The 21,696-nt window shown below is 47.2% G+C and overlaps 1 protein-coding gene across 1 annotated transcript; it reads left to right on the forward strand.

The window, feature by feature from the left end:
* Positions 1-27: 27 nt before the first annotated feature.
* Positions 28-21,374, forward strand: DCAF10 (DDB1 and CUL4 associated factor 10). The gene is given in 8 exon segments (XM_075931236.2): positions 28-74; positions 76-348; positions 5,391-5,504; positions 9,078-9,275; positions 9,746-9,948; positions 10,946-11,056; positions 11,872-12,017; positions 15,700-21,374. Coding segments are annotated over 8 exon segments (1,446 nt in total). The 5' UTR covers positions 28-42; the 3' UTR covers positions 16,069-21,374.
* The last annotated feature ends 322 nt before the right edge of the window (positions 21,375-21,696 follow it).

Below are 21,696 nucleotides of genomic sequence, written 5' to 3' on the forward strand. Positions count from 1 at the left end.
CGTCCCGCGCGCTGCGATGCTGGCGGCCGGGCGCGGCGCGGGATGAGCGCTCCGCGCGGGGAGGCGGGCGGCCCCCCCCCCCCGGGCCCCGCCCCCGCCGCCCCCCGCCCGCCGCGCGCCCGGCGCCGCCCCGCCCGCCGCCCCCCCGGGCCCGGCCGCGCCGCCGGGGGGGGGCCTGTTCGCCTGGCTGCGGGGCCGCTGCCTGGGCCGCGGCCTCTTCGTGGACCCGGCGCGCGACACCTTCCGCGCCATGACCGGCCTCTACAGCGCCATCCAGCCCGCCGACTCCGTGTCCCTCAGCACGCGCACGCACGGCGCCGTCTTCAACCTGGAGTACGCGCCCGACGGGTACGGGACCCCCCGGGACCCCCCCGCCAGCGACCGGCCCCCCCGGGACCCCCCCGGGACCCCCCCGCCACCGACCGGCCCCCCCGGGACCCCCCCGGGCCCCCCCCCCCCGCCACCGACCGGCCTCCCCGGGCTCCTCCCCCCCCCCCCCCCCCCCCGGGGGGCCCCTCCCTCACCCCCCCGCCACCGACCGGCCTCCCCGGGCTCCTCCCCCCCCCCCGGCCCCTCCCTCACCCCGCCCCCCCCGCCACCGACCGCCCCCCCCGGCTCCTCCCTCACCCCGCCACCGACCACCCCCCCGGGCTCCTCCCTCACCCCCCCCCCCCGCCACCGGCCGCCCCCCCCGGGCTCCTCCCTCACCCCGCCCCCCCCCCCGCCACCGGCCGCCCCCCCCGGGCTCTTCCCTCACCCCGCCCCTCCCCGCCACGTGCCCCCCCGGCTCTTCCCTCAACCCGCCCCTGACCACCCCCCCCCCCCGCGTGCCCCCCCGGGCTCCTCCCTCTTCTCACCTCACTCCGCCCCCAACCACCCGCCATCCTGGCCTCTTCTCTCCCCCACCTCACCCCGCCACCAACCACCCACCTGCCCCACGTGCCCCCACCCAACCTTCCCCCACCACTGACTTCTTCCCTCTCCCTGCACCCACCTCCCCCCGCCCCGACCGGCCCCCGTGTGCCCGCTGCACCCTGCCCCACGGGCCCACCCTCTCCAATTTCCTGCCCACTCCCAGTGCCCACCCTCGACCTCTTCCCTACCCCTGCGCCCACCTGCCCCCCCAAAATAACGTAGTGCTCATCTACACAGCAAGCTCGTTATTTCAACATAATCACGGAATAATGGGCCTCTTACTCCAACTCCAGTAACCCTCCTTGCATGAGGAATCGGGGAGAAGAGTGCTCCATTTCAAAATAATTGCTCTGTAGACTGGGCCAAAATGTAGAAATAAGCAATTTGCATAGCTGAAGTTGAATAGCTTACTTCCAGGTTAGCCCCCACTGTGTAGACGCACCCTCAGGGACTACTGGACCTTACAGAAGTCAATACCAGACCTTAAAGAAGAATAGATAGTGAGGTGGGTGGCAGAAGATACTGACGTGATTTGTTAGTCAAGATATATAGGAAGGGGTTGTGAAAAATTTCTAACCAACCTAGCAGAATAGACTGGGCAGCATGAGGGCAGATGAAGGTCGTCATAGAAAACTATTCAGTATTCAGCGGTGGGTAGAAAAATAACTTAGAAATTGGGCTGTATTTTGGAGAAAATAAATGATATGGAGAACTTTATTTAAACTTGATGGTGTCCTTGCCTTGAATAGTGCATTTGGCCTCTTATCAAACCTCTCTAAAACAATACATGGGAAAACCAATTAGACAGCGAGGGAACCAAGAGGGTGCTCGTTAAAACTATGAAACCAGCTATTAAAACTAATATATTTACAATGTATATAATTCTGTGGAACTGGTATGTCATGTTATAAGATTAAAAGTGATTAGACATGGATATGAACAATAGCATTTGTGGATACAGTTTCAAATGAAAGCTACCAAGCATCCGCAAGGATTTGGAGTAGGAGAGCATTCTTCCTTGTAGGCCATGGGGCGGTTAAGTAGGTACCAGGACTAAACTGTCTTTTGGCCTGTCTTTGAATGAATGACAGGAACTATATTCCTACTCTTAGGCAGCGTTAAAAGTTAAACTGTATTGTTTCCTGATTTTACAATCCCATTCCAGTGTCATTTGTTGTTCTGAAAGTTTAGTCAGTACAAATCCAGTGTCAGTGTGTGCTCTCGGGCTCCTGCTCATTGATGTGTGTGAGTAAAGAGCTGTGCAGAAGCAGTTAGAGATGTCAAAATTAGTAGGCCAAACATTTTTGACCTCTTCTTTCTTGCAAAGCCCATGTTGTTCAGCATGGTTCAGTGTGGCCAATCTCTTCTAAAAATGTCTACATTAACGAAGTGGAGGGTGCTCATGTTGCATGGGTGCTAATTCAGTAAGGAACTAAATCTGCCTAATGCTTTCAAGAATTGTTTTTTTTTTAAGTTACACTGCCAGGCTGTCTCTACACTGGCATGAATTTCCAGAAATGCTTAAAACGGAATACTATTCCGTTTTCAGTTTTTCCGGAGAAGGAGCGTCTACATTGGCAGGCTGCTTTTCCGGAAAAGCCCTTTTTCCAGAAAAGCGTCTGTGGCCAATGTAGACGCGCTTTTCCGGAAAAGAGCCCCGATTGCCATTTTCGCGATCGGGGCTTTTTTCCGGAAAAGACTACTGGGCTGTCTACCCTGGCCCTTTTCCGGAACAGTGCTCCGGAATAAGGACTTATGCCCGAGCGGGAGCAGAATAGTTTTTCCGGAATAGCGGCTGATTTTGTACAGTAGAGCATCGTTGCTTTTCCGGAAATTCAAGGGCCAGTGTAGACAGCTCGCAGCTTATTCCGGAAAAGCGGCTGATTTTCCAGAATAAGTGGCCCAGTGTAGACACAGCCCTCGGGTTTAAGTATACAATCCAATACAATCTCTGTGCATTGGATCAGAGATTTTGTGTTATAAGCTGAATCTTGGTTACCTTACCTATGCAAATAAACATCCCTGACTTCAGTGGAATTAATGAACAAGATGAGCACAACTTGGTTCAGAGAGTGGCATGGTATGTAAATAGTTTGGGTTCTGTTGTAAAACTAACAGCTGGTCACGGCCAAATGGAGAAAACTTGGCCCTGTTAAACGGCACCAACACTCGAATGACCACCTGTGCCATGTATGAGCCATTGAGCATTCGGGTTACAAGAACTAGTTCGAGGCCTGGGATGGTCTGTGTTCATTTTTGTGCCCAAAAGATAGCCCACCAGGACTACAAACAATGTCTTGAGCCATTCGAAAGCTGTGGATCTCCACTGACAAGCAATGCACAGTATTTGTTGTGCAGTCATGTTCTGAGAACGGTCTTGTTGCTTTTCCACTTCCATTGACTCTAGTAGAAGAGATCTCAACAGTGAGCACAATAGTAGGAAGCATTTATGGGGAATAAAATGGTGTTTTGTGTGATGAGATCTAAGTTTGCCTGCACTGGGACTTGTGAACGGGCATAGCTGTAATGAAGATGTGCTGCACAGGTGTACAGTGACATTTGCAGTGGTGCCAGTGTAGCTTCCCTGGTACAGAAATACTCATGGTAGACAAGGCCGAGGCCTATCATTACATGTCCCATGATCCAGGACTGATTTGGGAACCACATTGATACTTGGTGCAAATTAGCAAGCATGGACCTGCTAGCCCCAACAGTCTCCATGGGATCATTCTGTTAGTTGAAGATTTGATAGCACATTTTTCCAGGAGCTGAAGTACCTCATTACACTACTCTACATGACTCCAGAATCCTGTTCTGCTGGGGAAATCCTTAGTGTCCCACTTACGGCAGCTCTAACATCAGTTGGCATAGCTCTAGTCATGCAGTGTCCCTCAGCTGATTTTAGTACCATAAATGTCTTTCTGGTAGTGAAATTTGGGATACCTTTGGCTAGTGCAGAACCAGACTGCCCCAAAAGATTATGGCTGCCTTATCCTTATGCACCTCGCTGGGATTTTTGTAACTTGTCTTGCTACCATTTGCTTTCCTGGTATTTGTGAGCATGCAAAGCCCTGAAAAGGATCTTAGATTCTCTGATTCTGAGAACAACTTTTGATAGCTGTTAACATTAGTGAACAGGTACACCTAGACCATGCCTCCACTGAATTTACAGCTAACACATGCTAGCTATCTCTCTGCAAAACCCGTGTGAAGACGAGACTTTGGATGGGGGGGCGTGAACTGAATTGGGGATGTTGCTCTTGCCTATGCACAAGATGGTAAAAGCCACCTGTGTCTTGTCTCCACTAGGATTGTACACTGTGCAATAGCTGTCTCACATTAGTTTTAAATAACCACATTTTTGGCCACAAAGACACGCCAGCCACAGTTAGTGGTGACAGATTTCCAAGCAGTTGTCCCTCTAACGTCTGTGTTTTAAATCTGTAAGATTTAATAACTTACATGAAAGGGCCGAGCTGTTATGACAGAGAAAATCAGTTTGACTTTTTGAAACAGCTGCCTGAAATGAAGTAACGCTCTGGGTTTGGTTAGGGTGAGTAAATGTCCAATAGTTTAAATTGCAGTGTGTGTTAGTTTGAATGCATGTATTACAACGGGCAAGGTAACACATGATGCAGATTCTAGAGCAGGGGTGGGGAACCTGGGGGCTTGATGTGGCCCTTGGCTTGCCTGGATCCGGCCCCCAAGGCTCGGGCTCCTACCCAGCCCTGGGGAGTCCATGCTGGCACTCCAGTCCCCTCCCCCCATGCCTCCAAAGGGCTAGAGCGCACACAGTCTACTAGCCTGAGCCACCCTAGGCCCTGGTGTGCAAGGGGAATGGGGGGAGTGTCTTTCTCCTTCTCAGTCGGGGGCCCCATCGGTGAGGGTGTTGTGGGGTTTTTTTTGCTTCTCTCGTGTGTGCAGCCCCCTTACTGATTTTTCTGTGGGCATCTTCAGTACTACTCTTCCTCCTTTCCGTCTACAGACAACACTCATTAACCAGTCAGTACACACTTGCCCATTAGGAACCTCTAGCGTAGACTATAAAGCGCTGCACTGATGGGGCAAAGGTCCCTTTGAAGAACACTGTAAAACTACTGAAATGTACCTAATTGTCATCCAGCCATGCTGCATGTACAGTTCTGAACTGGAAACCCCATGTGATCAGTCCAGTGACTATGCCAGCTGTGCGGCTATGTATGCCAATAGCCAGGCAGCGGAGGAGAGGGAAGCTTTCTGAACAGGTGATAGAGGAATTGACTGGGTAAGTGAGCGAGCAATAGGCCAGTTTGCACTGTACAGTCACGAAGTAGGAAAGGTTGGAGGGATGAGAACTTGTACAATGTCAATCAAGACAATACTGATTTGTGGAATGAGCATGTTTAGTAATCAAACAGCTGTAATGGTTACTTGCCCGTGTTTGTAGCCTGCATTTCTGTTTACCAGCTGCAAGATGTTTCTCTTTCCCTTTTCAGGTCAGTGCTGACTGTTGCTTGTGAACAGACTGAGGTCCTGCTTTTTGACCCCATATCTTCAAAGCACATCAAAACTCTCTCTGAAGCTCATGAGGACTGTGTGAATAATATCAGGTGAGTATCATGGGAAACAAAGCCATACGCCAGGAAATAGTATGCCAGTGTTTTCCCTGACAGTGGGTGTGAATGTGTTCGTGGTGCTGTAACACGACATATCCGTCCTCTGCTCTTCTGTGTTGTGTCTTGCCAGCAGTGCGGTAACCTGCATCCCTCGCCAGACTGCATCTTGTGTGGAGGGGAAAAGTGGATGGGCAGTGTTACAGTGAAGTAGACGTGCAGTGTAATAGTGAACATACACACGCAGCATATTAGGGGTATAGAAACTTGGTTAATCAGTTAACCAGTTAAACCTTAGGGTTAGTGCTTAGGGCTCCTGCTCCCAGTAGCTCCAAGCAAGAGGCAGCTGGCTTCTGCTCCCGGCCGCCTCCCCGTGCACAGGGCGGGCAGCTCCCATCCCCCACAGGGCAGAAGGAGCCCGCTGCCAGTGGCAGGCCCTGAGTGTGGGGCTGCTCCCAGGTACCAGCTAACCAGTTACCTGTTTACATCCCTGCGATGCACCTTTGTCCCTTTAAATGTCAGATTGGGGCAAATCTAGCTCGAAGAGGGAATGTTTCTGGAGGCAATGTAGCGGTATAGTGATGCACAAAGGGGTGGAGTGCCAACTGTGCAGGCAGTGCCTGGCTTTTGAGTGCTTCCCAACACAACTCAGTCGGTTAGTGTAGACTCCTTGGTAGGGAATGCTTTAAGATTTTTAATTTCCTTTTGTAGTGGGAAGTGATAAGGAGGAAGATGAAATGAGCGGCAGTGGGAGGAAGAAGTCTGGGAGCAGAAGTCAGTGTTTGGAGAAAGGCAGACCTGACTTCCTAGGATGGCAAATCCTAGGAACAGATTGCACAGGTCTTTCTCAGTCCTGTTAGGTTTTTAAAAATCTGTGTTCAGTGCTGCACAGAGCTCCCTCTGCTGGCTCTTGTAGCCCCAGTGAGCTGTGTTCTCAGAGTTTTACTGTCCTCTGCAAGAGGCTGGGAAGGAAACTATGGACAAAACTAGTAAGGAATGAAGTGTTTTCATTAAAGATTCTGGACAAGTGAAACAAAACCAAGCCACAGATCTGTAATCGCTTTAAATATTGTCATGACTTGCAGTACCATGGAAGAGACTAAGCGAGGAGGATAAAAGTACATATTTTGCTATGCCCTGTGCTGGACTAACTCTCCTGTATTGTTCAAAGGCATCTTTATACACTTCTCTGCCATGGAGCCAAATTTTCAGAAATTCTTGGACTCAAACGACTAATGCAATTACTTTGGGTACCAGAGTAAAACCCAGCCCAGATTTAGCTGCAGAAAATGACTAACTTTCTTCAGTCACCAAAACTGAAACAATCTGCTTTTGTCAGTAATGTTACTTGGGCACAATGAAGCGAGGTCTCCTTATGCTTGGGTCAAAATCCTTTACTAACTTTGATATCTAGGTGTCCTGTATAAAACCCCAATGAAGATCCTTGCCCAGAAATGTGTGACGTAGCCAGAAAATGTCTGGCATGAAATGCCCTGGCTAGCACAGCTGGATGCATGGGGCAGGGTTTAATAAGTGGGTTAGTAATGGCAGGCCTCTCAGAGAACATGTTCTGTTTCGTTGAATGGCGAGAAGCTAGTGCTTTTGTCTGGCAGGGATGGAGGGCCAACATGGGAGGAAGAGTCAAAGGAAGTGGTAAGGAAGGAGGAGTGGAAAGAGTAGAGAACAGTAGCATGTCATCTTCATTCAGTGAAACCTACTTGAATATTGCGCTGTCTACAGTGTGGAGCCTGGGATTCCCATCTCAGCAGGCTCCCTGCTGACCAGAGTGTCGCAAGTGGAGGGCTAGGCTAAATGAAATCTGACAGCCTAAGAACACCCTTCCAGCAAAGAGGCTTCCCAACGGGAGTCTCTTCTCAGTGGCGGTCCCAAAGCTGGCTGCTCTTGTAATGCTCATGTCTCGCTTCCACCTCCTGAACTGTACTCAAGGCAGTTAAAAATACATCCAGTCCTTTCCTGGTCTCCTCCGCACGGGGCTGGCAATCTGAGTCAGTCTTGGCTGCCTGATATGACTGCTCTAACAGTAGCTGCTTGTTTCTCCACTAGCTAAGATGTTTTGTTTTATTCCTCTGCCCAAACGTTATTTGGGAGATCAGTGTCACCAGTGCGACCTGAAACACGTTTGGTTCCCTTTTCCATTTCGTTGACAAACCTTATAAATCCAGTAAACGCTGCACGTCTTCCATGGCAGCGTGGCTTGGGGTTGCTCCATTCCATCCGTTTATTAAAAGCTTAGCCAGTATGCTACAATCCGCTAGCGCGGGGTAGCAGGTCCTGGCAACCACGGAGTCATTGCAGTAGGAGCACATGTGCAGCGCGGTGGCTGCAAGTGCTAATGGATGTGTAACACAGGACTCTCTGGGTGCTGGGGGCTTGCGACACATCTGCACTGGCACATCTGTGGCCATTGTTGGAATGCTGTGTCCTGTTCCCGGTCCCGCCGTGGGAGAAAGCTGTTGATAAACTGGATGGTGTTTGGAAGAGCCACAAGAATGGCTAAAGGAACTGGAAATATAAGTTATTGTGAGAGACTCCAAATGCTCAGTCTATTTTGCTTAATGAAGAGTAGGCTCAGGATAGGGATTCAAGCGACTAGTCGACTATCCAATTAGCAAAAGCTTATCCGATAGTCAGCTAGTGACTCGACTAGTCGCTTACCTCCCCTTGCTGAATTTACCAGAGCGAGGTAGCAAGGGGGGAAGCAGGATCCGGTGCTGAGGGGGGAGCTGGCTTCACAGCCCCCCGCTGGCCCCGCACTCGGAGGCATTTGGCTTTCGAAATGTACAAGAGCCCTCCCAGCGCTCTTGTAGATTTCAAAAGCAGGGAGCACTGGGCTAGTGGACTGCTTGAGTCTCCTGCCGGCAGGGCTCTTGCTGCCTTTCCAAGGCGAAGACGCCCTTATTGTCCAATTGAATAGTCGATGCAGATTACATCGACTATTCAGTTAATCTAAATTGAACATCTTTAGTTCCGCAGTGTCTTGATTAGTCTGCAAGTATCTACCTGGGTAACGGAAATGTGACTGCAGGCTCTTCAGTCTTGCACACAAATATCTAACCAGATCTAATGGCTGGAAGCTGAAGCTGTGTGTTTTTAATAGTGAAGGTAACCAAATATTGGAACAATTTCCCAATCGTGGTGGTGGTGGATTCTCCACCACTGGAAATCTGTAAAATCAAACCAAAACATGCAGCTCGTTCAAACAGGAATTAATTCAGGAAAGGTCTGTAGCATGTCCAGGAGGTCAAATTAGGTGATCACAATGGTCCCTTTCTGGCTTGATAAGCTGTAGAAACCACTAGTGGGTTTTCTTGTGACAGTTGTTAAGATGTGGTCCATGCTACGAAAAAATATTGCCCTCCCCTGCCATATTTCCATAGAGCTTGTTGACGGCTCTCTAGTTTGTGTTTTGCGATGGAATATGAAACTGACACTTACATTTTTGCCACAAAAAGTGGTAAGATTCACACCACTGACCTGTCTGCTACTGTAAAGTATCAGCTCTTGGTGTGTAGCTTTCTTTTTATAAATAAAAAACTGTCAACTTCCCAGGTTCCTGGATAATCGACTGTTTGCAACTTGCTCGGATGACACTACGATCGCGCTTTGGGACCTGAGGAAGCTCAACACAAAAGTGTGCACGTTACATGGTCACACCAGCTGGGTGAAGAACATTGAGTATGACACCAATACCAGACTACTAGTCACATCAGGCTTTGATGGCAATGTGATCATCTGGGACACTAACAGGTATGTGGATATTCCTGGTCAGGAAAGAGGTGTGTAGGGAAAGGGCTCTTTGAAATAGAAACATTCCTCTTGGGTGAAACTGCTGCTCTGAACGGACATGTCGCACGTCCTGTCCCTGGTCGCTCCTCAGCCTGTGGCGACTATCTAGAATCAGGCCTGCCTTCTTGTGCTGAAGATCTGGCAGCTAAGGGGAGGCTGTGTGGGTGAGATTGACACCACGCGGGAAATGTGCTGTATCAGTCTAGAAATACAAGTGTGCCCTTTGGGACTCCAAACCCCCTTTAAAGTTGGATTTTAACAAGCTCCATAGAGAACGTACATGTGGTGAATGAGTCCATGGGAAACGCAGCTGCTCAGCATGTGAAAGTCAGCTCGTGTTTCAGAGTGGACCTGTGGATGTCAGACTCTAGCGCTAGGCTCCTCTCTCTGCCAGTCTTGTCCCTACTCATCTTCCATTTTGTGCTCTCCAGGTGCACCGAGGAAGGGTGTCCTCACAAGAAGTTTTTTCACACCCGTTTTCTCATGCGCATGAGATTGACACCAGACTGTTCAAAAATGTTGATCTCCACCTCCTCTGGCTATCTTCTGATTTTGCATGACCTGGATTTAACCAAGTCCCTAGAGGTTGGCAGCTATCCAATATTAAGAGCCAGAAGAACTACATCAAGTTCAGGTGAATTTTCTAGTAAACATCTGTATGTCGTGCCCACTTGATAGAGGTATTTGTATGCTGGTCCCTGGGAGGAATGGCTAAAAAGAATCTAACAAGGAAGTGGCTCTGACAGCGATTTTTCCTTGTTCAGGAATGACTCGGGCTTATACTATTGGTACATGACAGGGCGCCTGGTATTGAGTGATACTAAACAGTGTGGCTATCGAAGGTATCCAATGTAAGGTCTGGTCTACGCTATAAAATGAGATCAGCCTAACTGTTGCTCACGGGTGTGATCTACCCAGATACCTAAGCAGTGTAGTTCAGCTGACCTAAGTCCCCATATAGACAGGGCTGGAGGGGTCAAACAACAAAATTCTTCCATTGGTCTAGCTGCTGCCTCTTGGGGAGATGGGTTACCTGTGCTGATGGACCAGTCCCTCCTCTTGGCATGGGTACTATCTATTCAAAAGCATTGCTAGCATTTGAAGGGCAAATAAGGGCTAATAGGAGCCCACCAGCGAGTGAAAACGTGCTTCATGTTGGTTGTTAGCAAATTTGCTGTAGTCACTAGTAAATGGAGCGGTGGTTTCTAATTGCGGTTTGCCAGTCATACAGACCCTGAATCCAAGGGGAATTTTGTTGTTCGGCTCCTTAGCAGCAGTGGCGAAGATGCTGCGGGTCAGACCCTGGACCAAGCTATAGCTGTATCTCAAGAGAGCTGCACAGGTGTGAAAGAGGGGCTGTTTCAGCTCTCAGCATCCATTATTGAAGAAGCATGAGCAGGAGAGAACCCCCACTCCTGACTTAGATCCCAGGTTGGGTTTGTAGTACTGGCAGGCAGATTGGTGATCAGCTGTTTGTGGTTGAAGGCCCATCTAGCACTGGCTTCATTAGCGAGACGTATTTGATCAGGGCTGTGCTGGTTCACATTCACAGGAGGTTAAAATGAAATACATACAAAGCAAAAGAGCTTATCTCATCGATTAGATTTACATGGCTGCTACTCTGGTTTCAGACGTGACAGCTACCAGTTCATCTGGTCCTAGACCTGTGGGCTCACCGTGCCACCAGAATGATTCCAGTACGCTGTCTGAGAAACACATGTCACGGCCCTCCCAGCGAGAAGGTATGTTAAGACTAGAATAAAATGCATAGGTTCTCGTCAGTAAGTGGGGTCCAGTGACTAGCATCTGTTAAGTTTTATATACTTCCTACCTCTTGTTGCTTAGGCTGTTGTAAAAATCGTATTGGTTTTACGCAAATTCAGTTCTATATGACATCAGAGTACGGAAGGTGATGTCCGAAGTTCTGAATTTATTGCTTTCAGATTTCAAAAGAAAGACAAGACGCCTATTTGATATTTTACATTTATGCAGAACCTTTATCAGTGGTGCTCAGCAAAAAGGAACAAACCTACCTTGAGATCCAAATCCCAGGGTGAGTTTTCAAGGTTCACAATTATATAAACGATTTCCTTGTGAACTGAGCGAGGTTGATTAAGGAAGTCTCTCCTTCCAAGGTCCATTTTAGGGTTTCTGTGGAACTGTGCTCTTCTAACATATCTTGCAGTGATAACGAAAACCTGAATTCATGTGTGATTTCCTCTGTTTTTGCATATGCTTATTAATATCTGAGATGGGTTTACAGAGATTTCTTGAAAAATAAGTTGTCAGAACAAAATCAGGACCCTGGAGTTCTCACTGCTGCCCTTCAGCAAGTTACATAATCGCTGCCTCGTTGACTTATCTGTGGAATTGGTACAAATATTTCTCAGGGTGATTAAGTGATGTTAAAGCCCTTACTCTCCTACCATGTGGTGTAGGTTTCAGATGTTTTGTTCATTTGAATGCCTTTTGCAATGTCATTTGGTTAATGGTGACACGAGATGGGAACTATTATGCAGTGATACTGCGTGACTTGTGGTTGGTATCTCCCTTCCAGGTGGATCTCCACGAAATAGTCTCGAGGTTTTAACACCAGAAGTTCCTGGAGAAAGGGACCGCGGTAACTGCATCACATCGCTGCAGCTCCATCCCAAAGGATGGGCTACTCTTCTTCGGTGCTCAAGTAACACAGATGACCAGGAGGTAAAAAAACAAAACCACACGCGGCACATACTTAAAAACATAGCACTTAGAATGAGACGTGCCAAGTCCTAGAACTAAATATCAAATTCCGTAATTGCAGGTGAACGTGGATATTGCATCTCCGTGATTAGCAGTGGGGTTAACTTTTTCTACTTACAATGCACTGTTTTGGATTGAACTAGGAATAGGGGTACTCCTTGGTGTTCAGTTTATGCTGTTTTGGAATCTTGGCACTGGTATTTTTGGGGATGAGGGGAAATTAAACAGTAATGTGGTGAGTCATCTGCTTTGCCTAACCTCCGTGGCATGACTGTCTCCAGGAGGCTTGCAGTTTGAATGTGTGCACCATTCCATGTGTCACATGGCAAGCAGGAGAGAGCAGTGATTGGGTGGGCAGTCGGCATGTGTCCCCGAAAGACACAATCAGGGAAGAGGAGCTTGCGCTGAGACTCTCACTCTGACAGTCAGGAAGAGAGAATGTACAGTTTCTCTCAGCCACCAAGGACGTCGGGCTGTGCAACCCTGAGTAGAAGTAGGCTGCCATGATGGGCTTTTCGACAGGCAAATGTCAACAGTGAGAGCCCCTGGAGCCAGGAAAAAATGTGCTGCCCTTGGTGAGAAAGGAGAGAGAGGAGGAGTGCGTATCCAGTAATGCCAAGTGTCTGAAGTGCCAGCGTAGCGAACGCCACCTCTTGCCAGGCCTGAGACCTAGCAGGGAAGAAGCATGTCCTATCATGTCGCATCTCTGACAGGCTTTACCTGTGTGCTTCATGCAGGGTACCAGGTCACTCCACACCACAGAGCAGGAGGAACAAGCTTGTTTTTAATGCAATTTTGCCTTCAGGCTTTTGGTGGGGAAAACTACTCCTGCCAATCCAGAAGTTTGTCTACAAACGCTGAGAAGCATCAGATGATGCCATTGTTCTGAGTAATTGTGCAGCCATGAAAGCCTTAGGGAGTGTTTATAAATAGCACGCGATGTTTGGTTTGTGATACGGTTTGGAGCCACAATACTTGGATGAGTGTTAAAGCCTGAGGAGGGAGTGTTTATAGCAGCATGGGATGTTTGTATGCATGAGACCCAAGTATTGTGACTACAAAGCTGAGAGCCAGCAGTCTGTAGCAAAGGTGATTGCTTGCTGGTAGACACCCTGGGGCATGTCCTATTTGCCTGACAGCAGTCCCTAAATACCTAGTATTTGTCTGTTGGAAGTTATCAGGCGATCTTGTTTAATCATTGGCTTATAAAAAAGGCTTGTGTGCGCTGCTCTAAGAAATCTGATATTACACTGCTGGCTCCTTAGCAGAATATCTGTGAATCAATGAATATCCTTCCCGAGAGACTTTGGTGGTAGAAAAACTGTCCTAGACTATAGGCCAGCAGGGGGGAGCTCGATGATCTTACCTGAGCTCCAGTATATCACAGGCCTAAAACTTTTACCTCGTTATCCCTGTGATGGGCCTGATGCAGGTCTTCCAGAGAAGCATCCAGTGTTCATAATCAGTGGCAGAACATGCTGAGCCACAGCTTCCGCCTTCTCCAGCTTTGAAATGGTGAAAGAAAAACTGTCCCTGCAGTCTTGTGGCCATCGTGGGCCATGCTGGAGCTGCCCGGGGTGGTGTGCATGGAGATGGAGGGCGCGTGCATTCGGCCATTCTAAGTGTCACAGGGCCGGTTTTGAGAACACTTGCTAGTGATAAACCAGCTTTGTTTAGCTCCATCTGACCCACTTTGCTCCAGATCAAAGCCACTCTCCCCTTCTGCAGTAATTCCTGGGAGCTTGGCAGGCTTACCCGGAGATGGATAATGACTAGCCACTCAAGCCAAGTGTATTTTATCTCATGCTAACGAGTACTTTCTGAAAAGGCAGGTTCCTCGGCTTATTCACTGGGAGTAGCCTTCATGGCCCTTTTACTAGAAACTGGTTTCTTGCAGCAGGACACCAGGCTGCCTCAGACCTCTCGGTGGACAGTTACAGAAAGAGTTGGACTCCAGTATATACACTGTAACTTTCAGTGCAAAATTGTTACAGGTTGCTTTTGCAGCTTTGCTTGACATCTCTCATTACATGGCACCTGGAAATCATGACCATCCATCCATGCTTAAGTCTCACTGATCTCAACTCCAATTTGTCCCACGCATAAAAAAACCTCACCACCCTTAGCAGCTTAGGATGCAATTTAAAATTTGCCACTGCTGGCTAGCAGGACAAGCAGAACACAGAGCTGCCCATAATGCACATGGGCTATTACCATGCAGCCATACTCGCACGGATACAGGGTTGCCTTTCCCTATCTTTGTGGGGCAAAGAAACATCCAAAATAACAGGGAGTTTATCAGATAAGCATAATGGGGGGATGGAGAAGCTGCTTTGTGAAGTTTGGGTGGTGCAGCAGGGAGATTGGTTACAAAAGAAGGTGGCAGTACAGCCGGTGTGAGACTGCATGGACAGATTAGTGACTCAGTTCAGTCTAGTGACTTGTTCCTCTTGCCTGTTGGCCAAATATCTAAAGGTATCGGTGAACAGTCTCATAGGTGCATCAGTCGATGAATCTTGAGGATAACAGACTGAGTTGGCTTTTCAGAGGATACCAAGCTTTGTGGGGGGGACACAGCTTGGACAGGTTAAGATCTAATAATGTTTCTGTATAGTTGTGGATTTTTTTTAAAGCTAGCATCTTCCATTGTTTTCCAGTCTTACAATACTTCAGTGAATTGTTGCAAAAAGTGAAAGTCGCATTCTAAACGTAAAGACCTTTTATGTTCAATGTGTTGCACATTTGCATTTGAATAGAAGTGATTTCAGAGCACCGGTAAAAATGTTCAGTGTTTCGCATTTAATATCTGATTTATATTCACAACTTAAGCCCCACTCCTACAAAAATGTGAATACGTGCTTCACTTTTAACCACGAGTAGTGCCCTTTGAGTTTGGTGAGCTGGCTTCACCCGTACACGTGTCTTTTCAGAAACAATGCCTTAAATGTGGCTCGCAGCGACCCATTTAGTAGCCCACCAAATACAGAAGGTGTGTCCTTATCCTCTCCCTGGCTTGAACCCCAGAGTGCCGGAGTAACTTTCGCTCTGGCGATTTGTTCAGCAGGAGATTGAGAAGCACACAGCATGAATGAATGCCTTTTCCTGGGAGAAACTTCCTAGCTCACCAGCACGCGGATTAATGGTAGCTGGGCCTAAGGATAACACACTGGCAGGGATCTTCCTACAAAAGCTTTCTCTAAGGGTGTGTCCAGTTTGTGTTGAGGTTCAAACAGTGCAAAACTGACAAATTGTGATCACAAACCCCATCGAGCCTCCCTCCTCTTGAGCGTTTCCTATGCTGGAGTAGGTGCGTCTTCTCTTCTGTACAGCAGCCCTGCATTTTACTGCCTTCTGTTCAATCCAAAGTTGCATTTTGAATGATGTATCTTAGCAACAACATATCTTCAGCACTGAGAAATACTGTGTCAATTTTACCTATTTGGATTAATTAAAGGGGGGAACTGGTTGAAGGGCTGTTGTGTTTTAACAAGCTCACAGCAGTAAGTGGACTCAGACGAGAGAGAAGCAAAGTGCTGGTTTAGTTCCTATGTCTAACTCGCTTTGCCTATGTGGAGGGTGAATTAATTTCCGGGTGCTCCTTGTGTATGTAGATGAATGTAACTTTCCTCTCTCCCCTGTCTAGTGGACTTGTGTCTATGAATTCCAAGAAGGAGCCCCGGTGCGCCCCGTCTCGCCTCGTTGTTCTCTCCGATTGACTCACTGCATTGAAGAAGCCAATGTAGGCCGGGGTTACATCAAAGAACTTTGTTTCAGCCCTGATGGTCGAATGATTTCCTCCCCGCATGGCTATGGGATCCGCTTGTTGGGATTTGACACGCAGTGTAGTGAACTTGTCGACTGTTTGCCCAAAGAAGCTGGTCCCTTGCAGGAAATCCGCTCTCTGTATTCTCACAAGGATGTGGTACTGACAACCAAGTTTTCTCCAACACACTGTCAGATTGCCTCAGGGTGCCTTAGTGGACGTGTTTCTTTATATCAGCCAAAGTTCTAGGCACATCTTGCATCAACAGGAACTTCTCGGATGTTTGTTTTTATAATTACTTCAGTTTGGTTGAAGTGTGTTCTTTTAAACAACCTTGTAAATGTGGACAAGATCATACTTGCTATGGTCTGTGGCCATAGCGATGAGATGAGTACTCGGTCCAGCACTGTGTGTGCTCTGACACTACAGGTCAGCCTCTCTGCGCTCTGTTTTCAGCCTTCCATGCAACCCTCTGCTTCTGATGATCCGGTGCCACTGGGCTTCCGTCTTTCTGGTTGGGTTTCCCAGTAGCATTCATTCGTCTTTCAGCATGCCGTAGGGTGGTCTGTGTGGAAGATGCCCCCCGCTGGGGCTGAGGGAGTAGTTACATCAGACAAAGCCCACACGTTTCCTGCTGGTATGATCTTTCCTTGCCACGAAGGAGCTGGACTTCCTGACGTTCTCTCACTTGGCCTCTTATTGCTGTAACTTTTCTCTACAATAATTAGGTAGCAGAGCTGTTCTCTTACATACTGGATGAGTTTTTCCACAAAGAAGTACATTTTCCTTTCACATTATGATTAACTAGAAAAATGTCACCTTTCTGTAATGTTTTGCTCTAGTTACATCTTTTAGCTTGTTTTCTTTAGTAATGCATTTATTGTGTGTATTGCCAGATGGTAAAAGGTCAGGGTGCACACGCATTTCCTCAGTAAAGTCAATAGGAAGACATTGCCATGTCGAGCTGGGAAACCAGAGTTGACCTTTGCGAAAGCATTGTTTGGGATGACTTGGCATAAAATAAAATGCCCTTGGCAGAGCAAGCTGTGTCTGAGACACAATGGTTTCCAATTGCTGCCCTTACCGTAGGAAGCTTTCTGTGTTAATAAAAAAATCTTAATCACAGTTTGTTTTGAAACATAAGAAATGCAACACTCTAAGCTTCCTTTCGTGTTACCGAGGCTGAGCGGCATAATAAAATACCCCTTTGTTCCATGCCCGGCTCTTAGCTACCACCTTTGCAAAAGAATTGACCTGCAGTGAGTGTACTGTCGTTCTGCCAAACGAAGCAGTCCTTCAGCCTATGTTGCCGGTCAGGAGCAGCAAAGTATTGACTGGCCTCGTGTGTAATTATCTGGATCTGGCCGGATTTTTCAGCAGCAAGAGGACTGCACAGGTATAACTACTCAGTTTCACTTCTCCCCAGTGCAGTTACCCCTCTGAACAGAGTTGGTCCAGTAGCAACCCCAAGAACATAATGCTCTGAATGTCATTTTTATCTGCAGACCAGACTTACCAGCATGCAGGTGAGTGTATGTGGGGTGGGGAGAACAGATGAATGTACCTTTTCACTTTGGAAAGTGCTCCATGAAACCAGGAACTAACCTTCTTAAGGCTTGACAAGTGCACAGACTGCCAGGAAGGAGTTGTAGTCTCTTGTTTGGACTGAGGAGAAAGTACCAAGCTGCTGGAGGTAGCAAACCTTTCTAGGTGGGGACCCTTGATCAGCTCCCATGTCGGTGAGGTTAAAAGGCTGCTTTAAAACCCTCAGGCCATTTCACTGTTCAGGAGTGGGACTTGACCCTACAAATTGCCATGAGAGCCTGCTCTGTACTTACCTCTGTGGCTCCAGTAAGTGAAACACTCCCAGGACTTGGGTCTTGATTTGGACCCAATGAAATCGGGGGAGTTTTGCCTGGAGGAACTTACGTGTTGGTCCTCAGTGAGACTTACACACCAGTAGATTGACCCTTGAACAAAAACAGCCTGGAGAATACCCCTGGCTCTGGGCCGGAAAAGAAATGCCGACCAGTTCCAATAGATGAAGCGTTGGCAGTCTGCCAGTGGGCTGGGTCACTCATGGACCGCCCCGTCGCTGTACGTATTGGAATGGGTCAATGGAACTCACTGGCAGAAGGCTCTGGGCCCTCATGGGAAAGCGTTGGAGAAATCGATTTAGGAACCCTGCTGCTTTTGAAGTTATTTGTATGAACTCGGGTTCATTGTTGCTTTTGGAGGAAGGCTACTCCGCGCCTGCCTCCTCCTATTTGAAATATCAGACGCTGTAGCAACAGATTGTTTGAGAACTGAGTTCAAATGATTGCATATGCAGCAAATGAGACGCCGAATTCCCTCTTTCCACACAGGTTAGTCCTGAATTCTTTAACCCTTCCCTACCCACCCCCATTTCTTCTGTATGGAATGTAGGGATGTAACAGTGTAGTTGGCTAAATGATTCACTGGTAAGCAGGTGCTTATTGGTTAATGCCGTCAACAACATGCAACACTCATCACCCCCCGGTAAATTTTTTAGCAGACCGGCCGGCAGGCTGGCTCTGTCCCAGCATCGACCCCCGCTGCGGCTCTGCGCTGCAAGCACTAAGAGCTGGCGTGGGGATTGATGCCAGTTGTGGCACAAGCCTGGCTGCGCACCGACTCTTAGTGCTGGTAGTGCAGAGCTGCAGCGGGGGTAGCTGGCGGGACTGAGCGGTAGCAGTGCTACCCTTGATTGATTGATTGTGTGGTCGACAACATTTTTGCCATCTACACGATTAACGAATGACACGCTTCTTCACGTCCCTAATGAAATGACTACCTAGCAAGCTCTTGGTACAATAGCCTCGTGTTCAGAGGCGGCAGTGGCTCTTAGCCTAGCTGTACTGCCTGTTAATGGAGCAAAATATAGGGCTATCCCTTCGTCCTCGTACAGCAACCGAAGTGCACGGCTGGTTAGGCTCCAAATGGAAGGGCATGCCTTAGGTTAGCACCTGTGTCATTGGAGTGAAAAGTGGGTCCTAGATGGGCTTTTCCTTTCGCACTGGAGCGGCCCCCGGGAGCTCAGAATTGCAAAGATGGGAGATGTACAAGTCATCCAAGTATTTATTCTCTTGGTATTAAAAGCTTGTTTGAAACTGAAATGGACTAGGCTTTGGGAGCGAAGTCATTCTCTGAGACACTCGCTGCTCTTCCAGGGGACCCTCCTGCACTAGGAAGGACCCGTTTTTCAGCAGACAGCAGAATGATCACAGCGAATGAGTTTGCTTTCTCCTCAGTGGCTCCAGTGGGAAGCACGCTGCTCTGGGCCCATTGGTTACTTGTCCTATAAAATGACATCCATAATGCAAATTATTGAAATTAAAAATCCCTTCAGCCTCCCCTCACCTCTACATCTCTCTTGTATGGTTAATAGTCTGCAACTCCAAATTAGGATTTGTGAATGGGGGATGAGTCTGCTTACTAGCTATTTTCCCGGTCTGTGCTGTCAGGGACTCCACAACATGCAATTCTGCATGACCAGGATGCTAGCTTCTGGGCTGCAACGTAGCAAAAGCTCATGTGGCGAATGTCTCATTTGCATACAGTTTTAGGTGATTAGACTTTAAAGCAGTTTACAGAGGAACGGGAATGTGCTGTTTTCTTGTTTGCGTAGCAGAACGCCTAAATCTAAACTCTACTCTTGGAATGAACGGTAGCGGGAGATTCACCGTTCATAGACCAAACGATGGCAAATGGGGTTCAAGTTTGTACAGCTGTTTAGTACCGAGTTAATTTAAAAACCGGAATGACGAGTTTTCTCAGCCAGGATGCACACAGGAGGAGTAATATACCCCTTCAGAATGGTGTATTCTCCAGCTTTGCTTTCTGTGGACCACTTGATAAGCAAACATCCTTCCCAAGGACCACCTCTTCCCAGTACACTACACCTTGGCTTGTCACGTGATCTGCTGCACAGATCAAGGGCAGATCCTTCTGAATGGCTCTGAAGTACTGTTTCCACAGGTGTATTAATTTGAAATGCAGGAAAGCACCCTGGAGTTATTGCAGCTTTTTGTAAATTCTATTAAGACTATTGAAATTCCTTGAAATGAAATGCTCACTTTGCATTTTTAAATCTATGCCTGTTGATATGCACTGAGTATTGTTTTTAATTCTACCTCATTACGTGCTTTTTTTAAGGTTATTGCTCTGAAACATTTGACACTAATTTTTCGGAGAATTTCTAGAGAATTGTTACTGTATTGAATGGATGGGACATGTGGCCTATGACTTATAGCGACTATTTAAAATGTGCAGCGCCTGGAGGAGCCAGCTCATCACTTGGAAGAAAGAGGCCGTTGGAAAATGCAAGGCTGATGAGAGAAGTTGCCATTTTGGGGGGTTGATCATGTTGTGTGGTGCTTTGTAGTGTATGTATAGTGTGTTGTAGGAGCAGATACATTTTTATATTAAGACCAATTCCGTCCATGTATGCTGTAAGAATGTTGCCTAACTTTTCTGATTACATTTTGCAATAAGTTGAATTAGACTGATTAGATCATTTTAGGTTGTGATTATTTAACTCCTTGCAATGATAGCTGGAAGTTTTCAGTGAAAGCTAATATATTTTACTTTAGTGTAGTTAACAGTACCTTGAAACACTTTGTTCAGTGATGCGTAACTGACTAGTTATATGCCTTGCAGTTGTATCTCCAAAAAATAGTCACCATTTTTGTCTTTCTAATCACATTATCCTGCCTTATAGAATTAACAAAGTGACTTGCTGTGAGTTTTGGATTTTTTTCTAGATAGCAGAAAAGTTATACACTTGTTTTGCGTTAAATTCTGAAGGACTGACAATAACCTTCCTTCCCAGTGCTATGGGAGGAGCAAAATGGGTTAACAAATAGATAAACCCAGCATTAAATATAAATTAAGGTAGTGGTTTATACCGGTCATTTCGTTTTGGTCATCTTCTTGTATTGGTATATTTCACACCCCTCAAGTACTAAGCCTATTGGTAAATTTTAAAGTATTTCTCAGAGTTAGTGATTATCCAGAGTTAGCTGGACTGTGAAATGTGCAATATGCTTTCTAAATGCATGGTTCATATTCATTAGTTACTGTAGTAAAGTATAATTCTTCCATCTTCAGCATGACTGGTAAGCAGAAGCAGATCTCCATAGGAATGTTGACTTTTTAGAAGTGTTTATGAAAACCACAACTAGTGTGTTTTGAAGTCAGTAACTCTTGTAATTGTCCAGTGACCATATTGTTGAAGTGAAGTGCATTTTTCACATATTCCACTAGAGGTCAGATTTAAATCACCAGAGCACTGTCAGCATTTTTGGTAAGGGAAGAGGAATTACCGGAGTAGACATGAAATTTACATTTTGAACGTGTACCGCTCAGTGAAAAGATCTAGGTGGCATGTCTCTCTTATTTTGGGGGAGGGGAGAATGGGGGGAAGCAATGTATAGTTAGAGAGACACACTAAAGGATTAAAGCCCAAAACCTGGCTTGCTTTATTGTTCATCAGAAATTTCCTAGACAAGATTCTAACTGTTTACATGGAAAATGTACAAGTGAAAACGAACTTTTCATTGATCTTACAATATTGTATTGATAGCAAAAGTGCAAACACCATTCCTTAGGGATGCCACAAATAATGCCAATACAGAAAGAGGTTTAGGTATTGCAAAACTGAATTCTTTGCTAAACAAGTTCTGTGAAATTCATGCTCTTCATAATGCAACAAATACACTTGCCAGGTGGAAAATGTAAAAGAATCCTAGTTTCCAAGCTTGTGATTATAAATACATAATTCTATACCTAGAAAGGACAATGCCTATCCGCTGTTTTCCTATAATTTGATTGGAAGGGGGTGGGAGCAATGACGTG

The sequence above is a fragment of the Pelodiscus sinensis genome, chromosome 6 (genome assembly GCF_052426305.1).
Source record: "Pelodiscus sinensis isolate ZL-2025 chromosome 6, ASM5242630v1, whole genome shotgun sequence".
NCBI lineage: Eukaryota > Metazoa > Chordata > Testudines > Trionychidae > Pelodiscus > Pelodiscus sinensis.